Source organism: Lepisosteus platostomus, chromosome 2 (genome assembly GCF_059453375.1).
Source record: "Lepisosteus platostomus isolate fLepPlt1 chromosome 2, fLepPlt1.hap1, whole genome shotgun sequence".
NCBI lineage: Eukaryota > Metazoa > Chordata > Actinopteri > Semionotiformes > Lepisosteidae > Lepisosteus > Lepisosteus platostomus.
The window spans coordinates 18,861,214-18,881,984 of NC_142612.1; the positions used below are offsets into that span (position 1 = coordinate 18,861,214).

The window sequence follows — 20,771 nt, forward strand, 5'->3', positions numbered from 1 at the left end:
TCGAGAAACGCCCTGGGATTTTTAATGACCACAGAGAGTCAGGACCTCGGTTTTACGTCTCATCCGAAGGACGGCGCCTGTTTACAGTATAGTGTCCCCGTCACTACACTGGGGAATTAGGACCCACATGAGCCGCAGGGTGAGCGCCCCCTGCTGGCCCCACTAACACCTCTTCCAGCAGCAACTTTAGTTTTTCCCAGGAGGTCTCCCATCCAGGTACTGACCAGGCTCACACCTGCTTAGCTTCAGTGGGTTGCCAGTTGTGAGTTGCAGGGTGATATGGCTGCTGACCCAGTTGCTCGAGTCCACTCGGTGTTAATGGGACTAGTGTTTGCTGGGTGTAGGATCTGCAATGTCTGGCATCCTATCCAGGTTAGAAGTTAAGTGCTTGCTGTTTGCTTAACACCGTGGATGCCAAGCTAAGCTTGGGCCAATGAGGTTTGCGACTCAAAATAAAAGAAATTACCTAACATCCTGAGGAGAATTAATTTCTCATCACTTCCTTCTCCCTAGCAAGATGGTCCCTATCTGCTCTGGGGCCAGAAAGTGAAGGCTTCCAGGTCACAACCGAGAAGGTTCATCACACTGAGTGTATTTGGAAGTATACGGTCTCCTCAACAAAATGGTGTCCAGCATCAGCTGTACACTGTGAGCTGGTGTTGCTCAACTTTGGCCTGGATCCACCCAAAAAACAGCTGGGTAAAACCTTGGTAGGTCAGGCTCCTCCAGAACCAGGATAACCAGAATTTGTGTGATCTGTGTGTGACCTCCAGTTTGCATGTGACCTTGTGTTTGTGTTCTGTTTGACGTTGCTCAGAGACAACTGGCTTAATCATATGACCTTGGAGGATGTTGTGTATGTCTTCAGAGTAGAATAACAACTCGAGTTTGCCAACTGAGGCATAAAATAGAATAACATTAGATTATTTCTTGCATTTTAAGCAATAAGAACCAAAACTATCTACATACACATATCAAATAACAACAGAGAAGTAAAAAACTATCATTTCTGTTTCATTTATAATTTGTTATTAGGCTCTGGCTCCCCCAGGAACCTGAACTGGATGAAGAGGTTAGAAAACGGATGGATGAATAGATATAATTTGTTACATGTGAGCTAACCAGAATAACTAATATTAAACCATTGCTCAGTATGAGCCATATTTAATGAGCAAATCCACTGTAAAACACTTTAATATATTGCACCAGGACATAAATCAATGTGCTCTTTGTCACTAGTGACTATTTAAGAACTCTTTATATTTACACTTTAATTGAAAGGTAATAAGAACATATAGTAGAGGGCTTTAGAAAACTGCTCCCACAAAATAGCATTAAACTCTTCTGAATGTTTCTGTGTCCACAAAAGTATTTGGTAATGAGGACCATCTGTAATTGACATATCAGCTATGTCCTAGTAGAAAACCCATTTATTTCTTACATACTGTATTTAGAAAAAAAAAAACGGTTGAGAAACCATGAAGACAGAAGTAATGTAAAAAAAGGAACACTGTTATATACAGCAAGTTCCACAATGAGATGGATTTAGTATTAATATATATGTATCCTTCTAGTCATGTTTGAACGGCTGTATCCAATATAGGGATTCAGTGAAGCCATCCTGGCAAGAAACAAGCACAACCCTGGATGATGGACGAGACCCCAGTCCATCTCAGGGCACACACATACCAAACACACACACTCACACCAGGGCCAGTTTTCCCAGAAGGCAATTAAACTACTGGCATGACGCTGGATTAGGCCCCGACTAGCTCTGTTGATAAAGCATGAGACTCATAATCTCAGGGTAGTGGGTTCGTGTCCCACATCGGGCACCAGGTCTTCCATGTTGAAGGTTGGACACAAGGCTAACAAACTAATGTTATGGTAAATGCAACAGGATGTTGCTGTCCTCACACGCAGAAAGGCATAACGGGCAAACATCCATCCATGTCTCTGGATTGCTGGAGGAACCTGGAGCACCCAGAGGAAAACCACATGAACACAGACAGCACCCATACAAAATGAATCTAGGGCCCCAGTCCTGCAACACGGCATGGCTAATCCCTCTGTTACACTGCATTGATAACAGTATTTCTTGTCATCTGGTCACAGATGTTTCCAAGGAGTTTGTTGTTTATAGTTCTGTGAAGCCAGAATGTGAATCTCTCATCAATGTCTGTCATAACTAACACATTAGTAGGTTGTTTAAAAAAAACTCTCATGGTTGAGGATGTTCTGTTCTGAAGATAATATACACGTTTCCTTGGGTGAGCTGCTCTAGTCTCATGGGAACAGTAGTTTTTACTTATTGCAAAGGGTCCTTCAGACCCTGTGGTTCTGTCCAAAAGACACTAGTCTCCTATTACACTAGCATTCCAAAAAACATATCAAAGGAATCCTCACTAAACCCTGCTTTTACAATTGTATAAAACCATTCTGTTGCAAAACATTAGTATAGATGGTTACTTTAAGGTACTAGCTTGATTTAAAGAAACGGAGCATCTTAAAATACTGTGGCCCTCAGAAGAAAGTTTTTTTTGCCTAAAAGAGTTTTCAACTGGGCATAATAGAAAGGTCTTGTCTCTTCACTGGGTGTTAAAGATCACGTCAAGGCAGTATGTAAATCTTGTCAAAGAAATTAAACTTGCTGACACAAGAACATAACAAAGGTTACAATTAAGAGGAGACAATTTTATCCATCTATCTTGTTTGGTAGTTAATTGATCCAAAGATCTCATTCAGCCGTTTCCTGAAAGATGCCAAGGTATTGGCTTCAACAACATGGCTGGGTAGCTGATTCTGCAATCCCACAAGCCTTCAGCTAAAGCTGTGCCAACCGCTCTTGGTTGAGATTTTTTAAAATAAAACAGATTTATGAAACAGAGAAAATTAAAGTTTTACATTCTTAAGACATGCTTTTCAACCAAAAAGAGTGGGGATATATGTTATCCACATATTCTACAATGACCAAACGTGACATGCATGCTTAATTTTATACCAAACTGGAATTTGCTTTTGGCATTATGAAGAGAACCTGGATGTCTAGCACAAATTCCTTACTATCTATTCATTTAAACCTTTTTAAAGTAGTTCCTGGAGATTCTATGGTTACTTTAGAAATAAAGTATAATGGCTGAAAAGCTTAGACAGCTCAATACCAAATGAGATAAACGTTGTCCCGTACACTTAAAATGACTCACCAAATATCACTGCTGAATAACCATTGTTAAAAACTGCAGTTGTTCAGTATTTTCTACTGCCCTGAGGTGTTTCACACAGGCTTGTTCAATCAGTGTGCTCTTTTCCACACATGGGAATACAAGAAAAGGAAATATATACTGCAGAACAGGTGCTCTGATCACCTTTGCTTCACAAAAAAACCTTTCAAGAACCATAGATCTACCTTCATGTTTACCACAAAAGTAGAGATCACTAACACTTTCTGGAGGTGAGAAAGAGTGAAAGACATAGCATAAATAGCAGAGAACAGGCAAGATTTCAATACAACACAACCTTGCATGTCAAAATCTCTTTTTTAGTGGGAGTATAACCGAGAGACAGTGCAAGAATTACTTCCCCATTTGCTTATTTCAGTAGAATTGTCTTGAGGAAAATTACCCCTTTAGCTCAACATCTTCATATGAACTGGTTCTTTGACCTTGCTAATTTTTTAATCTTTCAATTAAAGTCTTAATCACAAGTAAGTTTCATTGCACATTTCAGTATTTTTAATGCATCTGCATTTTTGATCCTTAATAGAACATGCATAAAAAGGATTTTTTAAATACAAAAACTAAATATCAAGATCCTACAAACTCACTAAGAGTTACAGGAATCTTAGAATTCATGATTAAATTAGAATAGAAAAAATCTTTCACCATGTTGTGAATTCAGTCCTCTATCTCACATGATTTACTGTGTTTTATACACATCTTATTTTTTACTTGCTTGCAGGTTTAACTGTGATTCAAGGCCTTTCTCTGGGGTTGTACTTTGGTATATGATACTGCACACAGCAATGAACACTACTATTTATAATAACACAATAATAATAACATTATCCTGTAAAGAGAATGATCACAAGTCAATAGAAATGATTGTGCATTGGGGCATCACAAAATGACTTTGATGTTCTCTGAATCCTCAGTTTCTAGCACGAATGAGACTCAGAAAAGACAGTGAACTTTGAGTTCAACTACCTCATCAAAAAATCTTATGGTTATTGGTTGTTTGATTTTCTCACATAAGCTCTGGGTTAGCATGAAATCTGAGAAGAACTATTGTCAACACCCTGCAGTTAACTTGATATTTGGTTAAACTGTAGATCTCAAAAATAAGAGAAGAAAATGGGTAAATACTGAGTAACCTTTTCTTCTAATAGAAGAAGACAGCATGTCAGTTTACATATTGAGGCTTTTTCATATTTCTCCTAAAATAGGTTTGGGAAAAGTAATGTTTTTTTAAAAAAAATATAGAGAAAATGGGATTTGTAATGAATGTATTAAAGTTCTGAAAGTTTGAACATCCAGACAAGTATGTTTTGAAACCTACACTAACAGAAAACAACAGTTTCCAATATGACCATGAAGTCACAATGCAGAGATAAACCAGAGGAAGGGTGGAGGAGAGCATAGAAAGCTTAATAAAAACGTTTTCTTTCCCAAGTTGTCTCGCCATTATTACCACAGAGGCACCAGAGGTTTTACTTGTGAAGAAATCTCTCTCAGCTTGACGCTGGTACACATTCAGTGAGGCATACAGCTGAAACAACAGGCAAACACTAGAGGATGAAGCAGGCAAAAATGTCCACTGCTATAGAGACACTAGCAACAGAATCCCACTTTCAGGTCTCACCTAAAGGCTGGAGCCCAGGTTTGTTCACTTACTTGTGTAGGTAAGCCAAGAACACAGTAACAGTAACAGTAACACTGTAAGCCAAGAACCGAGGCAAACATTCCTTTCTGCTTATATTTAATTTTTTACTTGAATGGGTAAAATGATGGGGCCACAACTTACTATTAAAGTAAAATGACATCTTAATAATAATCTAAAACACTTTCAATATGGAGCTTTTTTCCTGGCAACTAAATCTAAATAAACACTGACAAAGCCAAACCACCAACCTCTACAGAATCTACAGCAAAACATGAACCAGAAGACACAAGCACACACTATGTGCAAATGCGGTTAAATCCGATAACAGGAGATTCTTCTTCACACAAACGGTTGTGGGAGTCCAGCACAAGTGACCCAGCCATGTTGTTGAAACCAGTATCCTGACTCCTTTCAATACATGGTTGGATCAGATCCTGAGATTAAATAGCCACTATCAACCAAATGGGCTACAGAGGCCAAAAGGTTACAAACCAGAGGGAACTGCTCTTATTTTTTTATATAAAGCATTCACTTAACTTCACACTACCTGCCATGTATCTAAATTCAGCATTTATTTTTCTTCTCATTATATTTACACTTGGGTAATCCTTTGGATCCACTAACCAAACCTTTTAACTAGATAACACACAAGACTTACCAATAAAACTTGCCTAGCTAGGGTTAAATGTTGCCTACTGATGAAACTGAATGTGGCTGAATCAAAATCATTTAGTTATCAAGGAATAGCACACATAGCTCAGGTAAGTACTGGTAAAACCCTAATGATAGAACTAAATCCTTTGGCTCAAATGGTAATCCAGTGGTTTTTCCAAGAACCACTTTTGGGGAGAAAAATTCCAAAGCTCTCGCCAAAACGTGCAGATAAAGCTACTTGAGAAATGACCAATGTGAGCACTAGCAATAAATCCAAAACCCCAGCGTGCAAACAATTCAACCTTTGTGGTGGGTTTCATAACCTGGAGACTGGAACAAATCTATAAGGCTTTGCATTTTAGCCACTTAAAATGGCCCGACAGAATCCAAGAATGTAGAATTTTATGTCACCCCCGCATTCCTGTCTTAATAAGGTACTTTAACCTGACATTGCAAGAACAATGAAAGCTCTTTAGTGTGATCTCCAACTGTATGAAACAGTATCCATGACAGACCATATGTCTGTCATATGAGATCACAGAGCTCGAATTTTCTAGCAGGACACTCTATAATAAGTAAACATCTGAAAATGCAAACAAATACTAGAAGGCTTTTCATTTGCCAACCCAGGAAAATATAATCTGAAGATGACCTAATGTTAGAAAAGAGAATGTGTGGTTGTAGGGGGACAATCCTGCTACTTATTTGCCAACATTGTAGCCACGCTAGAACATTGTAGCTCTGTGCAAGGCTCAATGTGACTGTGCTCTACTCTCAGGTTACAAGCACCACTGCCTCTAACGCTCCCACTGAAAACAGTCTTTTAAAGTTAGCTTCAAAAAAGAAAGGAATGTATCAGTTTTAGATGTGAAAGTTTAATTTCAGATCAAAACTTTGTGTACAAATGTCAAGAAGAAAGGATATACAAGGGATGTCCAATCTGGGTCATGGAGGATGTCTGTAGGTTTACAGCAACAGCATCTGAAGAACTGGAAAAAGGCTGTGTACAATTGGTCTAATCAGCAATATTGTAAGGATGAGCTGATGAGAGATCATTAAGATCTGAACAGGAATGAACTGCAGACACACCTGTCCTTCTGAACCAGGATTAAAAAGCCCTAGACCCACAGCAACTCTTTGAACGGAGTTGTTGAAAGAACCGAAATATCAGCAAATGTTGGGGTGGAGTACCGGAAGCTCCCAGATCTCATCGTCCACCGGCACAGAGGGATTATCTCCAGGGTGCTGGTGTTGGCTACTGTCTGCGTCTCCTGACAGCGGGGAGCAGAGAGCCGCAACTGGCGGCTTCTCCTTCTTTTCATCAGTCTCCTTGGAGGCTGCAGGCAAAGCAGCAACACCAGCGTCATCGTCAGTCTGCCCCACGCTGGCTTCTTTGGTCTTTGTGTCCAGTCCAAAGAAATTCTTCTGAACAATGTAGCGGACGCACTGCAAAATGACGTTTCGCTCGTGACGAATCTCTTTCGCCAGCAACTGGGGAGAAAGAAAAACATTGAGAAATACTGCAGAATCGGATACATAGTTATGACTTCTTCTAGTTTGTTTGGCTAAAAATGCACTTTCAGACAGATTTTGAAAAGGCACGTGATTTTTTTTTTTTTAATGTGCCCTGTGCCAACTGCAAACTTAGCATTTCATAATATAAAGACAAGAAATGTCACAAACGAAAGGAGACGACTTGGCTCATCTAACCCATCTGCAAGTGAGTAGCTAATTGATCCAAGGATCTCATCCATCCATTTCCAAACTGAAGCCTGCCCATCAGCTTCACAGACACGGCTGGGCAGCCTTTCCATTACTCCCACAGCACCTTGGGTTGCTGTCCTTTAAAAATCATTTGCTCTGCTCAACTCAGGAGTATTAAGTGTCATTCTTGTAAGCATACCACAAACGCTGGACACATTACTACTCCTGCAAATATCAAGATGACCTGGCATTCGGTTGTCACAACTCAAAATGCCTTGGTCTTGGGAACCACTGCACAGATCGATTCAAAGCTTGGCAGCGCTCATGAAAATCAAGAGCTCTTTTCCGATTTGCTCCTCGCAAGCGGCTCTGATAATTCTGCTACCCACAGTTTTACCCACATTTTGATGACTATATCTATGGCTGCCTATCTGCCAATTTATTTGCAAAATTCTAACTGCAATTGTCTTGGGAAATGCTGCATGGATTGACTTGACATTTGGCAGCTTCATCACACCCAGACGTGCCTTGAAATGGCACTTCACAGGCTGAAACGACACTTTACACACCCCCATCAGTGGATCAAGCGCCTGGTGCAATGTGCCCCATTACGCCCCCTGCTCTTCCTCAGAAACCAATTGGCAAACTAAAATCCAAACGTGGCAGGTATCTTTCTACTTGTTTGCTTAGTATACTCACCGTGCATTCACACAGCATACAAACTTCAAAGACGCTTGCAGTGCTCTGGTTTATCTTATTTTTCTGCATTCAATTTTTACTTAGTTACAAAAGCAAGCAAAACAAGCCATGGAAAACAAAATCAAATGAAAAGCTTTTAGGAAGCTATCATAAGTCCTGCTGTCCACTTTGAGGTTTATACAGTCTATTCTAAATGACTCACTGCCAAGCCATCTGCGGACACCACTTTTCAAACACAGCTGTTGCCAAAAAATCAAGTTACATCTTTAATGCTTCACTGTATTGATACTAATATAGCACAAAATACAGAGTGTATACTTTAATTGTATGGTGAGTGAATGGGAGGATTTTAAATATCAGGTTATTTTTCTTTAAAGAGAATTCTGCTTTTTTCAGGCACTGTACTTCTGTTTATCAGAAAGATAAGATAAATATCACCTTTGTTTCTTTGTGAATGAGTATATACAATTGATAGGATCCTATTTAAACGGCCATAGAGAAATAGCATTTTTTCTTAAAAAGGTTGTGGATGGCGGAGACTTTTCTCAGGGACACTGCAGGTGCGATATTAATCAAGGACCATGAATGAACAGCTGTGTGCAGCAAGCCCTGGTTTATTTAACCAACACTATTTCAACAAACTGAAGAGCAGGAGCAAAATCAATGGTTTCTCGTGGATTTGGCACTACATAGACGTGAACAACTGGAAATGAGAATCCGTGAACACATGGCTGAGGATGTGGTGCGGCAAAGCAGGCTTCAGCAATCTCGACTCAAGAAACCTTTCTGTGCTAAAGGCTGATGGACAGGTAGAGTCCAAATGAATGGTTCCAGTTTCAGGAAAGCAGACTATTAAGGAATTAGAAGAAGCAGAAGTAAGTATGGGATAAGAAATTAGTAAATAATTAATAGCAAAGGTAAAGCTTCAAGCTAAAGTACTCAATTACAACAGATGGCCATTCCTGATGTAGACGAACCAATGTATTTACTCAATTGATCAAAGTGCATGTGGGCCAAACCGTTGGATGACCTGTAAGACCTACTAGAGCTACCCAGGAACAAGGTCACTTGCCAGTGAGAAGCTAAAAAAAACCCAGTCTTGTTAGTCCTGAACAGAGAAGAGCGCAAGAGAACTTAGGGATTCAAAATCCACAGAACCAATGGTCGTCTTTAGAATTAACAAGGGAACCTGAACCAGGGGGAAGTGAATTTAAACAAGAACTGGAAGTACGTTTTCACACAAGGCCTGTGTGAGTGAGGAACAAGCTATCCAGCCATGTTGTTGACACAGATGCACTAGAATGGCTGGATGAGATCTTTTGGTTCTCAAACTGTGGTATGTGTACCAATGCTGGTACGTGGAGTGCCCCCAGGTGGTATGCCAGATGACCCTGGAAATTTGTTGTGTGCACTGAAAAATTGGGAAGGGTTTTCATATTTTAATAAAATTAGTTTATGTGTCAAATATGCAGCCTATGTACTACGATACAGAGCGTGCGAATACTTGAGTGGACACAAGAGCTACTATGTAATTCTATACCACTGTATAGGAATGCGTGCTACGAACGTAAGAGACCAATTGTATTTACAAAAAGTTATCTCCGGCAAATAGGGAGGTAGGAGAATGTGCGTGATTTTGGATTGATGCCAATCTCATGAGCACGAGAAAGCGTGATGGATAACAGAAAAATATTTAAGGACTGTTCTAGGTTAGACACGTCTCTGTGTTTCGCTCCCATGCGCATGAAATAAAAACTTATTTTAACTTCTGAGACGGACTCCTGAAATGGAAACGGGGAAATGCAAGCTTGCAGATTGCTGAAGCAGGTAAACCCCACACTAATTGTGAAGAACGTTGTTTACCGTTGGCAAAAGAGCTGACGTATTATGCGTGGAGAAAATGCTGCTAAACACTTCGACCTGCTGCCCCTTTCGAATGACACAATCACTCGTAGAATTATTGATATGGCAGATGATGTCAAAAGTACGCTGATAGAGCTCGTTAAGAGGAGCAGATGCTTTTCACTGCAATTAGATGAGTCTGTAGATGCTGTTGATTTGGCCAATTTGCTTGTTTACGTTTCATACGAGTTTGAGGGTACAGGTACGTCCCATGAGGACTTTCTGTTCTGTAAGCCGCTACCAACACAAACTACAGGAGAGCACATATTTCAGCTTCTGAATGAATTTATCAAAGAGAATGGCATCGACTGGAAAAAATCCATCGGAGTTTGTACAGACAGAGGTAGACACAGTGTAGTTGCATGAATTAGAGAGGTTGCTCCAGATATAAAGTGGACGCACTGCAGCATCCACCACAAGGCCTTGGCAGTCAAGAAAATGCCTGAGGATTTAAAACCTGTTAGACTCTGCTGTCAAAGTTGTGAATTGTATCAAGGCTCAACCAATGAAATCGCATCTGCTTTGCTCCACTAAACAGGCTCGCCCCTCTCTCTGAAATGGTAAGTGCTTAGTCCTATTTTTATTATATGTGTGTGTGTGTGCTCATGTTGGTCATTGAGATTTTCTGTGGTTCCTATGAGAAGATGACTTGTAGGTGGTACTTGGATGCTTTGGTTTGATGAGGGGTGGTACTTGGTCCAAGAAGTTTGAGAACCACTACTTTAATCAATTAGGTACTCGCAGCCTGAAAAACTACATGAGACAGGGTTACAAACAACAGAAAGCCAATTTTATGTGTTCTTGCTATTGCCAGCGTATAAACGCTGAATACAGCAATCCATAATTTTACCAATTTTTGCTAATCAGCCTAAAAGTTGTGGACCTCTTCTGTCTTCTGTCTGAACAACAGCTATTATGTGGGGTTTATCAATTAAGGCAACAAGTGTGTCATTAATGGCTGCAAATCACATTATTCCTCCATTCACTAATCAATCTTCATATGTGAATACAAATTCTTTTCCCAAGCCTGTGCAGACTCATTAGGTAAATAATTTAGAGATGCCTTTTCTCCTGGCCCTGGTCCAAAGCCCAAAGGGGTTCGTCGCCTAGCAACAGGTTTGAATCACAAAATTTCACAGAGCCCCTCAAGATCTTTTCTGAAACTACTCGGCCACTGGAGAAACTTCAGTAACACAAAACCTCATACAAAAGGGGTTTCAGCAGAATTGAGCTGAACAGCCTTCTCTATTAAATCACTTTTGGCATCCATCAGCCGAAGGTGCAGGCTGCTTGTATCCACTTTTTTATTATTATGAAACCGTTCTGTTGTTGTGACACCAGCAAGCTGACTATGCAAAACTGCGTTTCCGCTTGGGATAAATGAGAAATTTAAATGGATGACGTATTCTGCTTCAAGGTCCATTATTTCCATTTCAGAGATGATTATATCCTAACATAAATTTAAGGTTTTGCGTGGAAAAAGGCTTTGGCCAGGTGGTAAACTCCCGCAAACGACAATGTGGCTCCTTAACATTAGCCCCCCTCATCTAGCTATCTAACAGCTAGATTATTGTACTAACTTGTGAACTAACTAGCTATCCAACTGTTGTACCTTAACAGGATTACCTGACCTAGACATTATTTGACCACCAAAACTAGTTTTTAATATATACAGGCGGCCCATGATGATGTCCAAGGAAGAACTTTGCGCTTGAAACACATTGCTATATTCTGTATGCATCAAGCCACAATTGTGTTCATTTGCCTTCTGAGGTGATATTTATTTTCTATTCTTAATGAGGCAATATCGAGGTCTTTTTTTTACTTAAATTAAGTGACTTCCATTACTACTACTTTACTACTCTACAGAAATTATATTTCTCACCAGCTTTCGCAAATGACAACAAAAAATTGTGACTGCACTATTTCTTCTCTACGCGTACAAAAACTCATTGGTTAATCACGAATGTCTACAACAATTTCAGAACTTTATGTTCATTACTTTACTTAATTACTTCATTGTTTCTATTCACCCTAGTCTTGATGCAAATGTGTGAGACTTTAAGACCAAGATTTAGTCTCATGCCTTGAGACCTGTGCAATTACTGTGCGTAATGCTGACTGGCAAATGATCTTGCAGTCTATTACTAAAAAACAGAGTTTCAACATAAGACTCCTGTGCACATTTTGCCAGTGTTCACACATTTGTTTCGCCAGGTGGCTGGCTCTCATTTTTGGCCCACCGGGCCTGTATACCACTGTGGGAAACCAAACCATGGTTTTACATCAATCATTTCACTTACAACCTGTAACAGGTGTTTATAATGTGTTTATAACTGATAAGGAGTTTAGATATTTCTAATAGATATATAGTGCTAAAAAACTACGCAATGAGAAATTATCTAGTCGTAAACTGTCCATACGATGACCATGGCATCTGGATTTAAGTAACATGAAAAACCCAATATAATTCATTCTAGTTAAGTACTTTTCGCACAAAAAGTAAGTTCTATTTTCAAAATACTTAAAAAATCCAGTATGAGAATGGACATTCAAGGGATGACTGATCAAACTGGAGTGCCACAGGAAACTGTACTAGGACAACTACTACTCTTTACTTTTATATCAATAATCAAGATTCAGGAATAGCTAGTAAACTAGTCAAATCTACTGAAGATTTCAAAGTAGCAGGATTCACAAACCCTGCAGAAACAGCAAGAGAAGTGAATTAAGATTTAGAAAACGCTCAAGACTGACCAAACACCTGGCAGACGACATTTCATGCCAACGATTGGAGAGAGTTGCACGCTGACGGTAAAAACAAATTATATTTACAAACTATAAACAAGCTATACATTTTAAATGGGAAACAGAGAGCTAGAAAACCCCACGCATAAGTCTCCCAGCCAATGTGGGGAGGAAATCAAAAAGGAGAACAAAACGTTAACAAACCAAGAGATGTTAAAATTCTAAAATGCACCAGTGAGATCTAATTTAGAATACTGTGCCCCATTTTTATAGACCAAAATACTGCTGGACTGCAACCAGTCTACAGATGAACAGCCAGATGTATTCTGGGGCTTGAAGACATATTTCACACTGACAGGCTGAATGAAATGAACCTTATGAGGTAAGACTTCAGCAGAGACGCTACAAGAACCCAGAATCCTCAAAGGCATGAACGAGAATGGACCAAATGACCTCCTCGGGTTTGTAACCTTTCTGATATTCTTATAACCGAATTCTGCGAGGCTCAAAGGCAGTGTGGAGGCCTGGGAACAGGCTTACCATTTCCAGCAGGGTCCGTCGATGCCGCTGCTGACTCCCACTGCTGCCCTTCCCTTCCTTGGGCCGCGCCCTCTTGGGTCTGGCCATTTTGGCTGCTGGCTGGAGGGGCTGCCTCCCGTCCTCAGAGTGGTCTCGCTTAGCTGCCTGGGAAATCCTGTAGTCTGCCCTCTCTGGACAATTTCTCAGGAGGGCCACGTTTTCTTCCAGAGCCGCAGAGACTTTCACCAGAGGTGTTTCTTAGGGAAAACCGCAAACAAAAAAACGGTATGAAGGAAATTATATCCACCAACATCTATGGTGTCAGTTATATATTTTTATTTTTGCTTTTTATTTGCCTAAGATACCAGAGTCAACAGTCACACGCGTAACAGCGTGCAAAATATAGTTCTGAAAAGAACAAAATATGTCAGGACATAATGCAAAGAAAACAACTAATTACATAAACTCCAGATTTAATCTTAAAACGATATAAAGAGAAATTAACTCTTTCTAACTCTGTCTGGAATTGATGTCAATTTGTTTTTGCTAATACTTCACTGGAAAGTAATGTAATCCCTTAAAAAACTTAGAAACAGAAAAAAATGGTGAAGATGGGCACTAAAACAAATCAGTGTATGACCTACCCTCAGGCCCTTGGTCACTGTCACTGTCGGATGTGCTGCCATAGCTTGCGACAAGCGCAGCCAGACTTGAGGTTATCTGTTTGGGGATCACAGTCAGGCCCCCCTTGCCACTGGCAGCTGTTTCGTCCTTGTCTGAATCTACAAGGAGAAAATGTCCAACTTTTCATCACATTTCCATAATGAGACTTACCCTGAGATATGGAGCAAAAGAAACTAACCTAGAAAAAAAAAAAACACTGACTCATGGGCACTTAATTGCCTGGGACAGCTTTGAGTCTTATCAAGCATAATGAAAGAGGTGCTGAAAGGCAGTGAAAGACACTCTTTGTGCAGTTGGCACTCCTATCTTCCTGAACTTTAGCTGGTGAACACAGCATGCCAAGAAAAAGGAGTTAACTCTGCTTCACACTGCCTGAAATTTCCATATACTCCTTATGAAAGGCAGCTTATGAACTCTTCATGCTTCACAATAATACTTGATTCCTGCAAGTATTCTGATATAATGCGATAATAAAAGAGAATTACACATTACACGTTTGCACAAAGCACTAACAGATGTATTCAATACTGAGGTAATGCTTTCAATGCACGTGCTGCTGACTAATCAACAAATGTTTTCACTAGAGAAAAGTTCACCTAGGTTAACTTACAAGTTGTGTTAAAATGTACCACAGCCTTCTGCTCTCCCCTATTTGTTTCTCAGACTATACTGAAAATCTGAAAAAGAGGCTTTGAAGAATTCCAGTCTTCCAACAACGTCTGTCCATAAAACATTCTATCCCCGTAGGTAAGTACAATTTTACTGCCAAGTAAAACAATCATAAAAGCACACAGTTTTGCTGATTTTGTGAAAGGAAGTGGCCTATCAACATAAGGCCCTTCTTAAGACTATTTTTACATTCAAATAGTTTCCACGACGTCGACATGAGCAACCAGTGGACGTAAGAAGTGCTATGATTACATTCACCCAGAAACAAAAAACAGTCCACCTTCGGAATCGTGGAATAATAAAAACAAACCAGGACAGGTGACAAGTGCATCTACAGGTCGTATTCGGACATAGGACGCTGAAGAAACTGGAACAGAAAACTTTTTTAACTATTTTAACCCATCTGCCCATTTAGAAAAATACCCGAGATCTGGAAGAGCCTGTAACAGACGGCTGCTTTTGGTTTTACCAAGGCGTCGAAGGCTATTTCCGTCTAAGTGCATCCCATGCTTGTGTACTGGGTCCGAAACCTGCGACAGGCCAGTGGGGCAAAGTTCCTATTTCACGTGGGCCCAGGTTTCACCCGCCCGTCAAAGCCCTGTGAAGGTTCACCTGCATCACTGTTGGCCAGGGCTCCCAGGGGGTCTCCCTCCTGAGGCCTTTCTGCCTCTCGGCCCTCTGGCTCCGGAGCCCTCGTGTTCCACTCTTTTCTGCCCCAGGGGTTTTTCTGGAACGTTCCACCTGGCCCCTGGTGCCTGCGCCCCTCGGGCTCCCGTTCAGGCGCTGCCCGTTGTCCTTTGCTCTTCATCCGCCTGTGCACAACACATCACACACCAGCGTGAGCAAGCGAGCAACGCTTTAAAACAGCTGTAGCCGAGTTGGACGAGTGCACAGTTTTAAACGCAAGAAATCGGACAGCACACTACAGTTTGGGAGACCCCTGAATTTGAAGTAGAAGCAAAATGATTTAGGTGTTCACATGGGCCAGAAAAAAAAACTACGAGTGGACGGGTTAACAAGACCAACAAAATGCATATGTGCACAATGAAAATTGTACAACTTCATCAGGAGAAGTAATGTTTAAGTTAAAGAAAGCATGCCTAGGATCTTGTTTATAATGCATGCACTGGGAGAAGATTTGGTCATCTAACTCCAAAAGGGACATTGCTGCTCTGGAAAGAGTTCAAAGACTAGCTTTGCTCCTCAACTTAAAGGTCTTGGACACAGAAAAGTTACAGGATATGAATCTACATTTGATTTTGATGTACAATTTCAAAACCCTGGAGTGTGTTGGACAGATCCAGGGCAACAGACAACAATGAAACAATCATGCAGGAACACAAGCAGACAACCAGGATAAGAAGTCTCAACACTGAAAATACAGGACAAAGTGATGTCGATGTCTAGAAAGAGCAAAACAGCCATGTTGCCAAAGCTGATTCTTTGGGACATCTTTAAAAACTGCTGAGAAGCAAACAGGCCTTCTTACAAATATAGGTGTATTCTCTGATAAGGAAGATCAAATCTATTGTATAAGATCAAATACTCCAAATGAACACTATTTTAATAAAATTAAGAGTTTGCTCTAAAAGATCAGTGAGATCTATATAAACCTTTAAAATCACCGTTCCTTATTTGGCTTTCCTTCTTTCTGAAGAAAATATTTTTTGTTCATCAGTAGGCAACTGATGCAGTCATAAACAAGAATTGCTTAACTAGTCACACTTTGACACTCCAAAGTGACCAACAGCAGGTTTGTAATCCTAAAGAAATTCCCCCCCCAACAAAACAAATCTAAACCTAACCATGAAATTTACATTGTAGAACTGCTACTTAAATAAAAAGATTGAAGTAATTCTCATTTCATAAAGGCAATAAACACCAAGAGGACAAAGATGTTGACAGAAACGTGTAATAATAATAATAATAATAATAATAATAATTGCTTACATTTATATAGCGCTTTTCTGGACACTCCACTCAAAGCACTTTACAGGTAATGGGGACTCCCCTCCACCACCACCAATGTGTAGCATCCACCTGGATGATGCGACGGCAGCCATAGTGTGCCAGAATGCTCACCACACATCAGCTATCAGTGGAGAGGAGAGCAGAGTAATGAAACCAATTCATAGAGGGGATTATTAGGAGGCCATGATTGGTAAGGGCCAATGGGAAATTTGGCCAGGACGCCGGGGTTACACCCCTACTCTTTACGAGAAACGCCCTGGGATTTTTAATGACCACAGAGAGTCAGGACCTCGGTTTTATGTCTCATCCGACGGACGGCGCCTGTTTTACAGTATAGTGTCCCCGTCACTATACTGGGGCATTAGGACCCACATGGACCGCAGGGTGAGCGCCCCCTGCTGGCCCCACTTACACCTCTTCCAGCAGCAACCTTAGTTTTTCCCAGGAGGTCTCCCATCCAGGTACTGACCAGGCTCACACCTGCTTAGCTTCAGTGTATAGTGTATTTTCCCAGAGTAAGCACTCCGCAAGGGCTTTTCAAAATGGGACTTTCGCGGCAACATACCCAAACTGTGCCGTCTCCAGCACGTCTCCTCTTTCCTGCTTGTCTTGCTTCATCTTTTTCTTTCTTTCGATGTTGGACAGAGTGGGGTAGTTTCTGCATCAAACAGTACAAAAAAAAACAAACAAGGTAAGGGAGTGCTAAACGTCAAAGCCCTTATTCCAAAATGGTCTGGAGAAACAAACACTGCACAGACGTGCAGAGGGAAGTGGGATATCACAAAGACAAAGGTTTTGTCTTATAGATACCAAGTCCTTGCACACAAAAGGCAACTGGATCTGAAGTACTGTAGCCTTAGGTGCCACAGCAAAGCTTGAAGCTGTCTTCCTGTTTGTTACAGGAAAAAACTGCTACACTCACAAAGTCGTAAAGCACTTAAAATAATGTGTGAAAGGAGATAATCGTCCATTATCAGAACGCTGCTTATTCCTGGTAAGGGTCACGACAATGACCCACCCATCCTGTAAGCACAGCGAATGTCCAGGGTTACCCTAGACAGCTCGCCATGCCATCCCAGGCCTCGCACTCGCACAAGCACTTGGTGGGTCAATTCAGAAATGCCAATTAGCCTACAATATCTTCGGAAGAAGGAGGGAGAACATGCTAACTCCACACAAAAGGTTGCCTGGTCTGGAATTGAACACAGGATCAGAAAGCTGTGAGGCAGCAATGCTGACTGCAATGTTACCACTGTGTTCATAAGCAAAACACTACACTTAGTGAAAGAGAAGTGAAAGTCTTGTCTAGAAAGTCTATGAAAAATAATAATGACTGTAAATTAACGGCACAAAACTGCTCCACCTAGTGGAATTTAGTCTAAATGAAAAACCCCATGCATACAAGTCATGTCATTGTGCTGTAAACACATTTACCTGAATAACAATAAGACATCGCGATAGTATGTATGATCTGTTTTGGCGGATTCAAATAAGTACACCTCAAACCTGATACACGCAGTCCCCTTGCTGCAACATGATAACTGTGTCTGTTTTAAATACTTAGGAATATAAAGTATGCTTCAAAATTATTCACACCAATAAGCTCTTATAGATGTAATTAAAGGATTTCTCTTGGTGCCGTGAGAGGAACATGGTTGAGCTAATCAAATTGTGCAAATTTAATGGATGGAGCACAACAGTATATTAAACAAAATATAAACTAACAAACACTGCCGTTACTAAAAAATAAAATGCTGGAAGCTCACCTTTTTCTTTCTTCTCTCCATCTTGCAATTTCCTCTGGAGTATCAAGTTTGATCTTTTTTGCTCCTGGTCCATGCATCTTAATAAAAGAGAGAAGGATTTTTTTAAGGAATGAGGATATCTGTAGTTCTGCAGCTTTTTTTACCATACTGCAGTTGTCTGGAAGCCACTGTTACAAGTCAAAGAAAAGCACTTTTATCAAAGTTAAAAATTTACCACTGTAGCATCATTTATTGAAATAGGGGGTATCCAAATAAAGAAATGAAGATCCCAATGTCCCTTATAAAATAAACCTTGGAAAAAAAACATAAGTATCATAAAAAAAGAGTTTTAAAATGATAAACTTCAGAGACACCCAAAACTCATCCAACAGTATGGGCAAGAGCTCCAAGGAAGACCTATCGGAAGAAGCTTTTAAAATCCAGTAGTTCAAATCAAAATTACTTACGTTTTTCCAGTGAATATGGACGAGCTTTTCATGGGCAGTGAAACTGCAGTCCTTCGCAGAGCACTGGAAAAACAAACATTATTTTCCTTTTCTGTAATGTTTTTTTTTGGAAGGTTTAAAACTTGCTCAGACATTTATCTACCTAAATACATATTTAACCTTCAAATGCATTACTTTTTTCTAATTTTCTCTGCATTATGCAAAAACAGTTGGAGTTGAAGTATATTCTATTCTTCCATTCTCTACTACAGAAAGCTTCTTAAGTTACAGACGGTAGCAACAGACCTTTTAATAGAAAATACAGTTTACCTTTACATGTTGTGAAACGTGTTCTTGATATTTCTCTTCGTTTTTAAAGCCTCGGTCACATGTATCACAGAAGTGTGAATACTCTGGCTCCTTTTTCTTCTTCTGCAGAAACAAAAAAGCACAATATAAAGCTTACACAGCACTTTCAAAGTCCTGTCTGATTTCCCTCACCTCTATTGTTTGTAGAAGTTGTCTTGAACAGTGAAATAAGGGATCCCCCCAACACACACAAGGTACAGCTAACATTAGGCAATCGGTACCTTTTTTCCATCACTGTTCTGATTCTGTCCAACTTGTTGAGTCTCTCTCTGATGGCTGAAATGGTTCTGCGGACCTGCAAAAACCAGGTGTAGTGAAAAAAAGGGAATCATATATTTGATCAATTTTGAGTGTTTGTTTAGACAAGCTCCTGTTAATGATAAAACATCCTTTATAAGAACAAAAACACAGCCTAGAAAAAGATTCATCTGAAAACACAAGATGACAATTCAGTCATCCTCAGGGCTCAATACTGGGCCCCTTGCTCTTCAGCAATTACATGTTTCCAATTGGTCAGCTTTTAAGATCACATGGCCTCAGCTATCATTTCTACGCTGATGATACTCAAATGCCCATCCATACCAAACCTGACACTGATGTGGCCGTCTTTATTTTAACTGCAACTCTGACATAAAAACTTGGATGACTCAAAATTTCCTTCATCTTAACTGTGACAAGACTGAACATATATAAAATAGAGTTTTTATATTATTATCTTAAACACCTGAAGACAAAATTCCAAACAAGAAAGCCATTAATAAAATCTGCACATTATAACCCAAAGCAGCAAAAATGTGAATTCATATTGCTTCACCGATTTTAGAGCATTACAAAAGAAAATGCACGCTTTATATTATATGAATTCTGGTTTAATACATCGCCATGACCACCTACTACACCACTTTATGTTATGTTATAAACCGATCTAGCAGTATTATTAACGGGGTGGCGTGCGGGTTGCGGAAACACCAATATTAAATGGATCTACTCAAAGTTACAAGAAATAAACAGACATGAGCAGACGGTACCCGTTCGCCACGTACGACCGGCAGCATGTAAAATCTTAAACCATCAATGAGCGTACTGTTTCTATATCCGTGTACAGTATAACGTTCTCTAACATATATATTATCATCGGCAGCTCAGAGTTGGGCACACTGATTACTGTATATCTTCATATTTGTGATGTCTGAAACACGATTTGACTAAACGGGTGGACCAATTCTTACAACTCACCGAACGTGTTCTGTTGACGGTTATCAAACCAAGGGTTTGGGTGACGGGGACCTCCGTACCAGTGTCCTGGAGGTGGGTAAGCCCCAGGCCCGGGAGGGGGTCCAAACCAGTTGCCGAACCCCGGGTGAAAGTTGCCGGGATGGCCCGGAGGTGGCCCGTGAAATACTGGAGGTCTAAGCATCGGTCTCGGAGGCAAACAGTTGGCCTCTGGTGCAGGATAATTTCCGAAATTATTCATTATAATAGCCTTAATAGTAAGTTTAAACCACACTTGTTACAAAAACTCACGATCAGGATTTCCTAGCTGTGCCTCACATGTTTTTCTGCAAACACACAGCCATGTGCAAGTTCCGTAAGAACGTCATTTCCGGGAACCAACACTCGGAATAAACACCAGAGGGCGACCGCGAGACAAAATATAATAGGAAGGTTTTCAATGAATTAATCATTAAAATAAAACGACAATAATTTGTATATGAATTGCATCTATAAATATTTTATGTAGCATGTTGACAGAATGAGAAGCATGAAGGGTGTTGCAAACACA

General features: G+C 40.3%; 1 protein-coding gene across 1 annotated transcript; it reads right to left on the bottom strand.

Annotated features, from left to right (window-relative positions):
• Positions 1 to 6,387: 6,387 nt before the first annotated feature.
• On the bottom strand, positions 6,388 to 20,591 carry nufip1 (nuclear FMR1 interacting protein 1). Its single transcript, XM_088602733.1, has 10 exons — positions 20,225 to 20,591; positions 19,210 to 19,283; positions 18,950 to 19,051; positions 18,641 to 18,703; positions 18,195 to 18,271; positions 16,994 to 17,086; positions 15,070 to 15,269; positions 13,749 to 13,886; positions 13,126 to 13,361; positions 6,388 to 7,023 (listed from the first exon to the last, which is right to left on the bottom strand). The coding sequence occupies exons 1-10, from the start codon at positions 20,460 to 20,462 to the stop codon at positions 6,700 to 6,702; spliced, it is 1,545 nt and encodes a 514-aa protein (XP_088458859.1). The 5' UTR covers positions 20,463 to 20,591; the 3' UTR covers positions 6,388 to 6,699.
• Positions 20,592 to 20,771: the final 180 nt, after the last annotated feature.